Source organism: Bos taurus, chromosome 28 (assembly GCF_002263795.3).
Source record: "Bos taurus isolate L1 Dominette 01449 registration number 42190680 breed Hereford chromosome 28, ARS-UCD2.0, whole genome shotgun sequence".
Classification (NCBI taxonomy): Eukaryota; Metazoa; Chordata; class Mammalia; order Artiodactyla; family Bovidae; genus Bos; species Bos taurus.
The window spans coordinates 42,525,179-42,539,641 of NC_037355.1; the positions used below are offsets into that span (position 1 = coordinate 42,525,179).

Here is a 14,463-nt window from a genome sequence, read left to right on the forward strand (position 1 = left end):
CCTGTGCTCCAGGTACTACAGAGTCTAGAGATTAGTTGCATTCTCCTTGCTGCCCAACACAATTTCCAACTCATTATTTCTTCTCCTTGTACAAAAACTCCACTTCTTTTTAAGTTTCATACCTCTTAACTTCGTCTTCTCATCACTGTCACCTTACCACAGATTCTGACAGGGCAAATTTGGGATCTCAACAGCCAAACCGACACGCTGGCCTCACATTTTTATTTCTCTCTTACAGAGGAGGCCATTCATGTCTTCTAGTCCTCACGGTGTGATTACTTCTTGGACTCACCATCACCTATAATGGCCAGTATCAAAAATCTTCCAGTTCTCAGATTCCAACATCATTTTCTGAGCAAAAACTCTTATGCTACTGCTTTATCTGTGCTTCACCTCCAACAATGTGACTAGATGGAATTCTGCCCTTGACGTCCTCTATTTCCTCCTAGCTGCTGACTCCATTCATCTCCCTAAGTTTAGACTTTATGACTGATTATCTAAATCATTCTCTTACCAAACTGTCAACTCCATTCATCCTTTGAATCTTGCCACATATCCTGAGCAACATCCCTCCCTGAATCAGTCCCATAATCTCTGTTCAGGAATCCCATGGTTAGGGAAAAAAAAAAAAATCACATAGTTGCATGTTTTATTGTTATTGCAAGTTATGGGTTCCAACCTCAGCACCTTCAGCAACCTTTTCCTGATCATTGCCTGTGCTCCAACCAACTTCTTCGGTGATGATTCCAAATCTCATCACTCCTCAAGTTTCCAATTTAACTCCCACCCCTTCACTCCTATAGAACACACGTATTACCTACTTGCTAATCAAATCCACTTAGAGCAATGTAACATCACTTTCTCTTATAACTCATTCCTTTGCTATTTTCTGAGTCTGTTAGAGCAAGACATGAATTGTTCTATGGATTGTTCTAGACCAATACTTCCCAATATTACTTTCTACAAGAATGCAGACGCTCTGTATCTGTGCTGCCCATGTGGTAGTCACTAGTAATATGTGATTAAACACTAGAAGTATGGCTATTGCAAGTGAGGAACTAAATTTGGTATTTTATGTAAGTTTAAATAATTTAAATCTAAAACAGTCAAATGTGGCTATCACATTGGACAGTATAATTTTTGAACACTCCTTATAAGTCACAAGTCATAAGTCATATAAAGTCTGCCAATTTTATCGGAAAAGCATCAAAGTCTTTGCTTTCTATCTAATTGCTAGTTGCCCTAAGTTGATCATATACCCTTCTTACTAAAATTCTTCAATGTCTCCTAATTATCTTCATAATAAAGTTTGTGCTCCTTAGCTGAAATCCAAAACATTTCATGTTCCGGCTTTCTCTACTTATTTTCTATAGCCTCATCTCAACTCTCATTTCTCCCTGGCATTTGAACTTTTACATTCCAGAAACTCTTAACTACCCACATCTCTCTGTACATATGCCCCATGCTATTTTATACCTTCATCATCTACTTACTGTTTTCATTTTTCTCACTTGGATAAATTCAGATGTCACCTCCTCTAGCAAATCATCTGTCCAAACCAAAAGAGAGCCTCCTTTCTGCAGCTCATACAGATCTCGGTATTACCATCCACTGAGCGCAGTAACTGCAAGGACCAGTGAGCGCCCCAAACAGCTGCTGCCACGCCCAGCCCAGTGATTATCAGCACATCTCGAGGACTTCATCACATCTGTCCCTCTCAGCAGAGATAGCCAAAGCACACCCCAGGATTAGGTAACTTCCAATACTCTTTCTCAACCGCCCCAACTCCCCTTTTCAATTATTTCGTCTCTCCAGTCAGAGTTTGGTTAGGCAGAAGAAATGGCATTGTCTTAGTTTCTGGTAGCAGGGAGAAGTAAAAACAAGTTACTTTAAACAAGTGTCCCCAGCTATGGCCCACCTTACTCCTAACTTCCTCTCTGACATGTGTGCATATATAAGGAAATATATATCTAATGCTGATTTTATTTTTTAACTTACAGACTTCTTGACAACTTGAAACATTCGAATGATGAAATACCGAAGTATCTGGTAGTTCTCCAGGAAGATACGACAGCTATTCAATTCCAAAGGTTTCTTCATAGAAATAGGCCAGTAATGGTGGCATTTGGTAACTCCACCTTCTTTCTCTTTGGTTATCATGGCAATAACATTAGAGTTATTTTCCCAAACCATTTGCCAAAAGTCATTCGTGGTAGTTGGCAGTGGCCCTTGGGTAGCAATATAGTAGTACTCTTCTCTAGAATTGGCTATTTTAATGTAACTGGCATTGATGTAGTCCTTGTTTTCTCCAAGAGGAACACGTGTTGAATCATCTATTACAAAACAGAAACATATAGTAGATAAAGGAAAAGCAGGATGTGCAATACACGCAGATTTCATGAAACCATTTCACAAAAGTAAATCTGTTTATCTCTTTGACTAATAGAAAAGATGGCATAGAAATTTCTAGCAATATACAATTAGAGTAAGGTTTAGAAAAAAATCGGTTTCTACTAAAAAGAGAAGAATGCCATCAGTATCCAGACATCTTGAGAGATTTCTGTTACATATGGCACAAGTAGGAATAGGCCAAGGGAGGTATCTCCTAGCCTATAACTAAACACAGCAAAGGAGGAGCTGTCTGAAGGAGCAAGTGAATGAATGGCGTTCTCCTACAAATCCAGAGAACCTGAAAGCTCAGAGCAGCAGTGGCCAGAAAGGAACAAATGTTTTTGGAAAAAAAAAAAAAAAAAGACTGGGATAGTTTATACAAATTCTAGGATTATTAGAATTCTATCGACTGCCTGCACACAGAGTGGCCATCTTTTGTGTCCATCCTCAGCTTTCACCGGTGAAGCAGCATGCTCATGAAAGCAGAAGTACTGTGGCAAAAGGATGCTACAAAGGGGACTTGCTCAAAGTATGGACGACTATTAACAAATTTGAGAGGGGAAAAGCCAATTACGTGGCTCAGTGGCCCGGGAACTCTCTCTTCACTCTACATGGACATCTGGAGCTCTGGTTCCACCACTGCTCCTACAGAGAGAATAAAAAGAGGATCTTTTCCTGCCATGCAGGGGTCTCACCAGTAGCCCCTCCCTGGTACTCAAGTCAGGAAGCCCGCTCATCTACCAAACACACTGTGACGAGATCTCTGAACAGGGCTTACACCAGTTCTGACAGAACCTTTCTCAAATTCAAAAATAGCAGACATAAATCTCTCCTTGTAAATATGAAGAGACAAAACAATCACTAGATATATAAAGATACCTAGTACTCCACAAAAGGATACCATTCTGAGAAATCACAGCAAATATCTTCCTTTCTATAAGAGAAGAATACTTTAAAAACTCTTATTTGTATTTTAAATAAAATCTCAGCAAACATTATTTTATTATTTAAAGGATGATATACATATATATGTCTGTTTATTGATATAAATTTGTTACATTATTAAATTACAAAGGAGGTAAAAGAGCATTAAAGTGAGATCTTTCATCATATATATGTATATATACATATATATCATATATAAGAGCTTCTCTGGTAGCTCAGAAGTAAAGAATCTGCCTGCCAATGCAGGAGATGTGGGTTCAGTTCCTGGGTGGGGAAGATTCCCTGCAGAAGGAAATGACAACCCACTCCAGTATTCTTGCCTGAAAAATCCCATGGACAGAGAAGACCGGCAGGCTGCTGGAAGTCCATGGGGTCACAAAGAGTCCGACACGACTGAGCACAACACAGCACAGCATTTATCCAAAGGCTAGTAGGGACTGTTTTATTATCTAAATTTTTACAGTGAATATGTACCGTTTTGTAGTAGGAAGTAACTTTTTATTTTCAAAGGGGGAATTTAATAAGTAAAAATTAAACAATCTAAAGTAATAAAAGCTTGCTTTCAAATAAAAAACACAATTTATCAATTAAAAATCCCTAAAGTGAGAAGAAAACAGAAAAACAAATTAGTGATTTAGAAAACAGCTTAAGGAATTTTCCCAGAACCAAAAAAAAAAATAGATGAAAAGAAGGACAATAATTATTAAAATACTGAAGGATGCAGAACATACAAAGGGAATATATAAAAGGAAAGGATTTCAGAAACAAACTATAGAACACAGGCATACGTCGGAGACCACATAGGTTTGGTTCCGGACCACCACAATAAAGGGACTATCGCAATAAGTAAGCCACATGAATTTTTTTGTCCCCTAGACATATAAAAGTTATGTTTACACAACACTGTAGTCTAGTAAATGTGCAATAATAACATTATGTTTATATAAAATGAAGTACATATTTTAATTAAAAAAATACCCTACTGCTAAAAAAAAGATGCTGACCATCATCTGAACCTGCAGCAAGTTGTACTGTTTTTGCGAGAGTAACGTCACAGTCGCTGGTCGTAGATCACTGTAACAGATACGATAATAATGACGGAGCCTGACACATGGCAGACATTACCAAAACATGGCACGGAGACATGAAGTGAAGAAATGCTGTTGGAAAAATGGTGTTCAACACAGACTTGTCACAAACTTTCAATCTATAAAAAAAACACAGTGTCTGCAAAGGACGATAAAGTGCAGCACTATAAGACCAGGTATGCTTGTATTCAGCAGGAAAGAAATAGCTCTGGCGGCCACAGGAGAAAGGTGGAGGTGGCGGTTTAGTCTCAGTTCCCCTCAAAGAGAATTTAGCGCAAACACGCAAGCCATGCATCACCTCATCTGAACTTCAAAACAGTCCTTTGAAGAGTCATATTATTATTCATGCCTTTCAGATAAGGAATATTTATTCAAAGCACCTAAGTCATTTGTTTCGTATTATGCGGCAATTCTTCTAGACTCCACAATCTACAAATAATTCCATGATTTGCTGCCCTTCAAGGAAGACTCAAGTTTTCAGGTGGAAAGTCCTTACCAAATACCAGATGCCATTAATGAAGAGAGCCACTAAGACCTTGAGACCAGCAGAGCACAAGGTCACAGCGACAGGAAGCAAAACCTGTGTTAGTGGATCACTAGCAGTAACTAGCGGTATCGGAGAAGGAAGTGGCACCCCACTCCAGTACTCTTGCCTGGAAAATCCCATGGGCGGAGGAGCCTGGTAGGCTGCAGGCCATGGGGTCGCTAAGAGTCGGACACGACTGAGCGACTTCACTTTGACTTTTCACTTTCATGCACTGGAGAAGGAAATGGCAACCCACTCCAGTGTTCTTGCCTGGAGAATCCCAGGGACGGGGGAGCCTGGTGGGCTGCTGTCTATGGGGTCACACAGAGTCAGACACGACTGAAGTGACTTAGCAGCAGCAGCGGTAACAGTGAGGCTTCCCTGGTGGCTCAGACGGTAAAGAATCTGCCTGCAATGCAGGAGACAGGGGTTCGATCCCTGAGGTGAGAGGATCCCCCGGAGAAGGGAATGGCTACCCATGCTACAGTCCATGGAATCACAAAGAGTCAGACACAACTGAGCCACTTTCACTTTCAGCTTTCACTTCAGAGGTGACAGTGACTGGGGCCACTCTCATCTCCATCCCTTGACTCCTGACTCCTGGCTGTGGCAGAAATACATCATGTATTGGACCCTAATTTGGAGCAAATATAACCTCTTGGCGAACACTGCTCCAGCCCTGTGAGGTACTGCCACCTAGCTGGCACTGTTACTGTGTCTACAAAAGGTCATTCCGTTGCTCTATCAAGCCAGCTCCCTTGGAATGAGGAGGAGTGTGTCAAGGCCAGTGAATTACATGATCATGGGCCCATTGTCACAAATAACTTGCCTCTAAGTGAGTTCCTTGATCAGAAGCAAGGCTGTGTGGACTACCACGATGGTGGTAAGGCATTCTTCAGGTCCATTTGGTAGATTTGGTAGAAGTTTGTATGCAGGGAAGGCAAATCCATATTGTGTCTATTTTAGACTGCAAAAAAGCAATTGTTCCTTCTATGACAGAAGCAATTCAATGTAATCAACCTGTCATCAGGTAGCTAGGGGGCTGGTCACTCTTGGAAATGCTGTCATCTTAGGGCCTCAGTGTCAGTCTCTGCTACTGGCAGATTGGGCACTCAGAAATGGCCATAGCAAGGTCAGCCTGGTGAGAAGTCCATGTTGATGAGTCCATGCATAGCCTCTATTCCTGCCAGCAAGTCTACTTTATTCATTAATCCATTGGGTAATGACAGGAGTATTTGGAAAGAGGCTGACTAATATCCACAGAATAGGTCATCCTATCCACTTGATTGTTAAAACCTCTTCTTAAATCACCCTTCAATGAACGTTCACAAAAGACACAAATATATTCATGTTTTCGCCCTTTCAGAGAGATCTATACACACTTATCTCTCCCAGATTTCCTTATGATCAACTTCCCAGTTATGTTTCTTCTAAGTCTCTGACAATCCAGTCAAACAACTGACTACAGCCCATGAATTAATAAAGATTTGTGCCTCTCGCCATTTCTGCTTCCAAGCAGAATGAACAACCAAGTACAGTGCTTAAATTTCCACCAACTGAGAGGACTTCCCTTCACCACTGTCTTTCAGGCATGTCCCAAAAGGCCCTGTGGAGCAGCTGCTAGCTACTCTTAGGTGCTGCCTGCATGGCACGCAGCCTGCATGGCATGCAGAGCCATCTGTTACCCGGGCCCAGTTCTCCTGTCCTTGGTCACCTGATCGTGGGGAACCTGTCATGAAGCCGCAGGTGCAGGCTGGGAAAGAGAAGGTCATGCAGCAGAAGTGGGGGATTTTGGCCACTTCGTGTAACTTATTTGTGCCTTCAGAGCTTTTAGGGGGATTATTTCAGTAGCTACTCTGAGTAGATGGGAGTAGAGGCAGTGAAGAAGACAGAGACTGGCTGAGAGAGAAAGCAGGCTCAATCTAGGCTAGCGGCAGTGGCAATCGAGATGCGCGAGGACTCCTGCGGTATTAAGAAGGCAGGATTGAAAGGACTTTGTGACCACTTTGGATACTGCAGCTGACGCGGGTTCTCTGGCTTGAACAAATGAGTGGTTAAACTAAACAAGATACAGGATAAAGAAGAAGGTCATTTTGTAGGAAGAAAAATGTTAATTTAATTTGGGAAAATTTTTTTGACTTTGAAAGGAATGTGAGGCATAAAAATGAGATTTCCACCCTAAAAGTAAAATTGTGTTGCTTTATTTCTGCTCTTTGGAAGGTCTGAGACAGATGAATCTGTAACTGGGTGGGAAAGAAACTAGCCCTGGAAAGCAATGAGTAAGTCTTTGGCAACGATCAAAGGGAAGCCTCCTGTTGGAGGGTAGATTGGCAGCTTCATTGTTCAGGACAAAGGATAGAAATAGCACCACCGTATTTGTGTGTCTAAACAAAATGATCAGGGAAGCTGGTAAGGGCTTAGGGTAGCAAAAGGGGAAGATGTCTCAGTAATAAACTTTCTGTTTTAGCTGCAACAATGCATAAGATGTTTTATTTTTTTTTAATTAATTTTATTTTCTTTTTTAACTTTACAATATTGTATTGGTATTGCCATATATCAAAATGAATCCACCACAGGTATACATGTGTTCCCCATCCTGAACCCTCCTCCCTCCTCCCTCCCCATACCATCCCTCTGGGTCGTCCCAGTGCACCAGCCCCAAGCATCCAGTATCGTGCATCAAACCTGGACTGGAGACTCATTTCATATATGATATTGTACATGTTTCAATGCCATTCTCCCAAATCATCCCACCCTCTCCCTCTCCCACAGAGTCCAAAAGACTGTTCTATACATCAGTGTCTCTTTTGCTGTGTCATATACAGGGTTATTGTTACCATCTTTCTAAATTCCATATATATGCATTAGTATGTTGTATTGGTGTTTTTCTTTCTGGTTTACTTCACTCTGTATAATAGGCTCCAGTTTCATCCACCTCATTAGAACTGATTCAAATGTATTCTTTTTAATGGCTGAGTAATACTCCATTGTGTATATGTACCACTGCTTTCTTATCCATTCATCTGCTGATGGACATCTAGGTTGCTTCCATGTCCTGGCTATTATAAACAGTGCTGCAATGAACACTGGGGTACATGCGTCTCTTTCCCTTCTGGTTTCCTCAGTGTGTATGCCCAGCAGTGGGATTGCTGGATCATAAGGCAGTTCTATTTCCAGTTTTTTAAGGAATCTCCACACTGTTCTCCATAGTGGCTGTACTAGTTTGCATTCCCACCAACAGTGAGAGAGGGTTCCCTTTTCTCCACACCCTCTCCAGCATTTATTGCTTGTAGACTTTTGGATCCCAGCCATTCTGACCGGCGTGAAATGGTACCTCATAGTGGTTTTGATTTGCATTTCTCTGATAATGAGTGATGTTGAGCATCTTTTCATGTGTTTGTTAGCCATCTGTATGTCTTCTTTGGAGAAATGTCTATTTAGTTCTTTGGCCCATTTTTTGATTGGGTCATTTATTTTTCTGGAGTTGAGCTGTAGGAGTTGCTTGTATATTTTTGAGATTAGTTGTTTGTCTGTTGCTTCATTTGCTATTATTTTCTCCCATTCTGAAGGCTGTCTTTTCACCTTGCTTATAATTTCCTTTGTTGTACAGAAGCTTTTAAGTTTAATTAGGTCCCATTTATTTTTGCTTTTATTTCCAATATTCTGGGAGGTGGGTCATAGAGGATCCTGCTGTGATGTATGTCGGAGAGTGTTTTGCCTATGTTCTCTTCTAGGAGTTTTATAGTTTCTGGCCTTATGTTTAGATCTTTAATCCATTTTGAGTTTATTTTTGTGTATGGTGTTAGAAAGTGTTCTAGTTTCATTCTTTTACAAGTGGTTGACCACTTTTCCCAGCACCACTTGTTAAAGAGATTGTCTTTAATCCATTGTATATTCTTGCCTCGTTTGTCAAAGATAAGGTGTCCATATGTGCGTGGATTTATCTCTGGGCTTTCTATTTTGTTCCATTGATCTATATTTCTGTCTTTGTGCCAGTACCATACTGTCTTGAGGACTGTGGCTTTGTAGTAGAGCCTGAAGTCAGGCAGGTTGATTCCTCCAGTTCCAGAAGGAACATACCACAACATAATAAAAGCTATATATGACAAACCCACAGCAAACATTATCCTTGATGGTGAAAAATTGAAAGCATTTCCTCTAAAGTCAGGAACAAGACAAGGGTGCCCACTTTCACCATTACTATTCAACATAGTTTTGGAAGTTTTGGCCACAGCAATCAGAGCAGAAAAAGAAATAAAAGGAATCCAAATTGGAAAAGAAGAAGTAAAACTCTCACTGTTTGCAGATGACATGATCCTCTACATAGAAAACCCTAAAGACTTCGCCAGAAAATTACTAGAACTAATCAATGAATATAGTAAAGTTGCAGGATATAAAATCAACACACAGAAATGCCTTGCATTCCTATACACTAATAAGGAGAAAATAGAAAGAGAAATTAAGGAAACAATTCCATTCACCATTGCAATGAAAAGAATAAAATACTTAGGAATATATCTACCTAAAGAAACTAAAGACCTATATATAGAAAACTATAAAACACTGGTGAAAGAAATCAAAGAGGACACTAACAGATGGAGAAATATACCATGTTCATGGATTGGAAGAATAAATATAGTGAAAATGAGTATACTACCCAAAGCAATTTATAGATTCAATGCAATCCCTATCAAGCTACCAACGGTTTCTTCACAGAGCTAGAACAAATAATTTCACAATGTGTATGGAAATACAAAACACCTCGAATAGCCATAAGATGTTTTAGAAGTAGTAATGCATAAAAACGGAGAAGGCAATGGCACCCCACTCCAGTACTTTTGCCTAGAAAATCCCATGGATGGAGGAGCCTGGTGGGCTGCCGTCTATGGGGTCGCACAGTCAGACAGGACTAAAGCGACAGCAGCAGCAGCAATGCGTAAGAACAGGGTTGAGGACTTGTGAAAAGAATCCTGTGACAGTGAGTAGATTTACCTGGGATAGAAGGCTGGACCTTCTTCATGACCTAAGATAACCAAGAATATGCCCAGGTCAGCCGGTGCTAGCTTCCGGAGCTCTTCATCATGGCCACAGGTCAAAACGGCTAACACTGAAAGCCATACAACCCACTTCTTACCTTTTATCAAGTGTAAATAGGAAAGTAATTAAAACCATTGTTAGCTTACATGGAAGAATATCTCGATATCTATTTTTGTCTCTGTTGTGTAGTTCATTCCCAGAGTGGAAAACAGCAGGCAGATTCTTAACTTCCAAAGCCTTTAAAAGGTAAGAAATATACGTAATATATTTACTATGACAGAAAAAAAAGGAGGGGAGAAAAAATATCTGTCTTTGTGTAGTGTTCATGATTCTCAAGTCCCTTTATGACATATCCTGATATTAAATGAGTATATGGTAAGTAAAGAAGTCAGAGCTCCACTGGAAAAGTCCTATATAAAATATCTCGGATTTGAGATATGAATCAGCAAGTTGCTTGATAAGGAAATGCTCAACTCTCTGGAGATACTTTTTCCCTTGAACTCCAAGATTTTTCGTTTTTCATTAAAATAAAAAGCCAATACAGAACATTAACTTCATAGGACCAACCCCTATATCTATCATTTTATGAATGAAAATAATAAAATAACAGAAACAAAATATAAATTCTCACAATTTACTCCTTGCCCCATGAAGAAATTAGAGTTAGAACACTAAAGAATTCTTCTTTTCAAAACTTTATTACCAACTGTGAATTCGACATTAAATGAACATTTAGTATGTACTCATCACTGTCCCACATTCTGCAGTACAACGATGACTTTGAAAATGGCTTTATACGTAAGAAGTTAACAGCAGCTAGAGAGGTAGCCACGTGATCAATGTAGAGACATGCTAGCATAAAGGACTAGACTGCACTCGAAGGCACGAAAAGGAAAGCTCCTCGAAGGAAAGCAGCACTTGAACTGAGCCTTCGAGGCTCAGAAGTTAGCAGCATGGAAATGGGTGTGTGTGAAAGGAAAGAAGAGGCGAATGGGTATCACACCAGGTAGGGGAACAGTAATAAAGGCATGGGTGTACACAGGTCCTCTTAGAAAACAATCAGCAGCATGGCAACACCAGCACAGGACGCAGGCACGCAGAACACAAGGGGACTCAAACTAACCAGGAAGGCCTCGTCTCACACACAGACGGAACTGGCGCGCACCCAGCCCTACCCTAGTTGAACAATTGCGGAGAAAGCCTGAGGGTGCACACTTTTGAAAACCTCTTCAGTAACTCTTGGGTAGCCAACTTGGCACTACCATAAGTTAATGTTGGCCACTACTGCAACGGAGAATGAGGATCCAGCTTTTAAGCTATAAGATAATATCAGGGCAGCACATAGATCTTGGTTAAAACCAAAATATTTACCACAAATTCCTGGGTGATTTCATATTCTGATACTTTTTTTTGTAAGTATTTTAAAATAATCCCTGATGGTTGACTGCTCCTGAGTATTGAATATTAATGGTCGAACTACAGCTAACTGAACTAGCTCCTTTTCAGAAACAATTTCCACACCTATTTTTACAGTTTAATCTTTCTACAAACCAATTCTAAAAGTAGTCTAGAAAAAAGCAATTGTAAAAAGAAGCAGAACAATTCTATAAAAGAAGAATGATGAGGGAAGACGAGCCTTAATCGATGGTAAAATATAATACAAAGCTATGTTAATTTTAAAAGTTTGGTACATGAATAAACAAATCAATTTTAAAAACCACAAAAATAAAATACATGTGGTGCTTCAGTATATGAAAAAGTAGCATTTCACATCCCTGAAGAGAAGTTGCGACAAGAGGATCATTGGACAACTGACTAGCTATAGAGTGTTGCATCCCTACCAAATATCTTATAACAAATCAAATGCTAGCTGGATGAAAGATTTATGCATTGAAAAAAATCACAAAATATTAGGGAAAAAAGCAAGAAATAATTGCTATGTTCCTAGATTGAAAGGGGAGTCCCTAAAGGATGCAGAAAACCCTGAAGCCCCCAGAAGAATGACATTCAACCATTAAAAATTAGCTATTTCTTCACAGTAAATGTACATGCATACACATGTAACACAAAAAACAAAGTGGAAAATTTTACCGTCTATACAAAACACGTACAAAGCGGGTAATTTCTTCATTATATAAACAGTTAATAATTGATAAGAAAAGGAATAAATAGAAAACTAGACAAACAACTGGAACTAGTTCACTGAAAACAAATATGAAAGGCTTAAAAGCATATGGAAAGCTATCTGTTCTCAAATTAAGAAATGCCAATTAGAATATCAACAAGAAATCATCTGTCACTTAAAAGATGAGTAAAGACCCAAAAATCTAACAGCACAAAATACTGGTTGTCTTTCCAGGAATTTGTTCTAAAGACTATGCATAGGAACACGAATGAAGAGGGGCAATGTTTTTCATAATAACAACATCTGTAATAAGCTAAATGTTCATCATAGAGGACTATTTAAAGAAAAAAAGTCTTCATTCATATAACTACCATGCAATACTTAAAAGAATGAGATAGAGCTATATATGCTCATAATATATTTAGGAATTATTTCTTATTGGAATTCTTTATAAAAGGAAAGAAAGAGCAAAATAATAAAGTACATGCCAGCAATTTTTCTGAAAGTTTATATGACAGATTTAATAGTGGTATAGGGAATCAAGAGAGAAAAAGAGACTTTATCTGTTTTATAACATTTTATGCTATTTTATTCTTTTACTATGTACACCCATTACTTTAGAAACAAATTTAATATTTAAAAATAAAAACAATATATTCAACCTGAAAAAAAAAGAACAGATATTCTCTGATCGAGAAGTAGAAAAACAAATCACATATAGACCTTGGTTAAAACCAAAATATTTACTTTAAATTCCTGGGTGATTTCATCTTCTGATACTTTTTTTGTAAGTATTTTAAAATAATCCCTGATGGTTGATTCCTCCTGTGTATTGAATATTAATGGTCGAACCAGAGCTAACTGAGCTAGCTCCTTTTCAGAAACAATTTCCATACCTAAGAAAGAGAAAAATTCACATCTCTAAGTTACTTATATATGTGTGAAGGGAGATTTTATTTTTATTGTTTTCTTTTAAGAAAAGAGTCAGCCATTTAAGAATTAATGAAATTTTATTTTTCCAGAGGTGAAGAGTCTATTATTACTTTTAAAGGAAGGGTCCTTATTTTGGAAAAATCATGACTATACGCCTTGAAATTACACAAAATCCACTATTCTTAGAAAAAAACTATTGCGTTATAAATAGATATGATAGACTGAGAAGTGATCTGTTTTATAATGTGACTGAGTGTATATATTGACAATTATGCCAAGGCAAGCAAGGCAAAAGAACCAGAGATCAAATTGCCAACATCTGTTGGATCATAGAAAAAGCAAGGGAATTTCAGAAAACCATCTATTTTTGTTTCATTGTCTATGCTAAATTCTCTGCATGGATCACAACAAACTGTGGAGGATTCTTAAAAAGATGGGAATATCAGACCATCTTACCTGCCTCCTGAGAAACCTGTACACAGATCAAGAAGCAACAATTAGAACCAGACATGGAACAACGGACTGGTTGCAAATTGGAAAAGGAGTACATCAAGGCTGTATATTGTCACCTTGCTTATATAACTTATATGCAGAGTACATCAGGCGAAATGCTGGGCTGGATGAAGCACAAGCTGGAATCAAGATTGCTGGGAGAAATATCAATAACCTCAGATATGCAGATGACACCAACCTAATGGCAGAAAGCAAAGAGGAACTAAAGAGCTGCTTGATGAAGGTGAAAGAGGAGAGTGAAAAGCTGGCTTAAAATTCAACATTCAAAAATGAAGATCACGGCAGCTGGTCCCATCACTTAAAGGCAAATAAATGGGAAACAATGGAAACAGTGACAGACTTTATTTTGGAGGGCTCCAAAAGCACTGCAGACAGTGATGGCAGCCATGAAATTAAAAGATGCTTGCTCCTTGAAAGAAGAGCTATGACAAACTTAGCACATTATAAAGTAGAGACATTACTTTGCTGACAAAGAGACATTACTTTTGCTGATACAGTCAAAGTTATGGTTTTTCCAGTAGTCATGTATAGATATGAGAGTTGGACCATAAAGAAGGCTGTGCGCCAAAGAATTGATGCTTTTGAACTGTGGTGTTGGAGAAGACTTGAGAGTCTCTTGGACAACAAGGAGATCAAATCAGTCCACCCTAAAGGAAATCATTCCTGAATATTCATTGGAAGGACTTATGCTGAAGCTGAAGCTCCAATACTTTGGCCACCTGATGCGAAGAGCCGACTTATTGGAAAAGATGCTGATGCTGGGAAAGACTGAGGGCAGGAAGAGAAGGGGGCAACGCAGGATGAGATGGTTGGATGACATCACTGACTCAATGGATGTGAGTTTTAGCAAACTCTGGGAGATACAGAGGGTGTCCCTGGTGGCTCAAATGGTAAAGAAGTGGGGA

At 39.1% G+C, this 14,463-nt stretch overlaps 1 protein-coding gene across 9 annotated transcripts in view; it reads right to left on the reverse strand.

Annotated features, from left to right (window-relative positions):
- Window positions 1-14,463, reverse strand: part of PTPN20 (protein tyrosine phosphatase non-receptor type 20) — a 124,623-nt gene that overhangs the window by 73,085 nt on the left and 37,075 nt on the right. For 8 of the 9 annotated variants that reach the window (XR_009493277.1, XM_059882709.1, XM_059882712.1 and 5 more), the window contains 3 exons: window positions 12,860-13,008; window positions 10,134-10,224; window positions 1,999-2,333 (listed from right to left, as the gene is read on the reverse strand). Coding sequence is in view for 8 of the 9 variants with exons in the window: in XM_059882709.1 (XP_059738692.1) it covers window positions 1,999-2,333; window positions 10,134-10,224; window positions 12,860-13,008 (575 nt within the window). In the remaining variant the exon portion in view is untranslated. The remainder of the gene's footprint in view (window positions 1-1,998; window positions 2,334-10,133; window positions 10,225-12,859; window positions 13,009-14,463) is intronic. The other variant, XM_059882713.1, reaches the window with a different exon arrangement.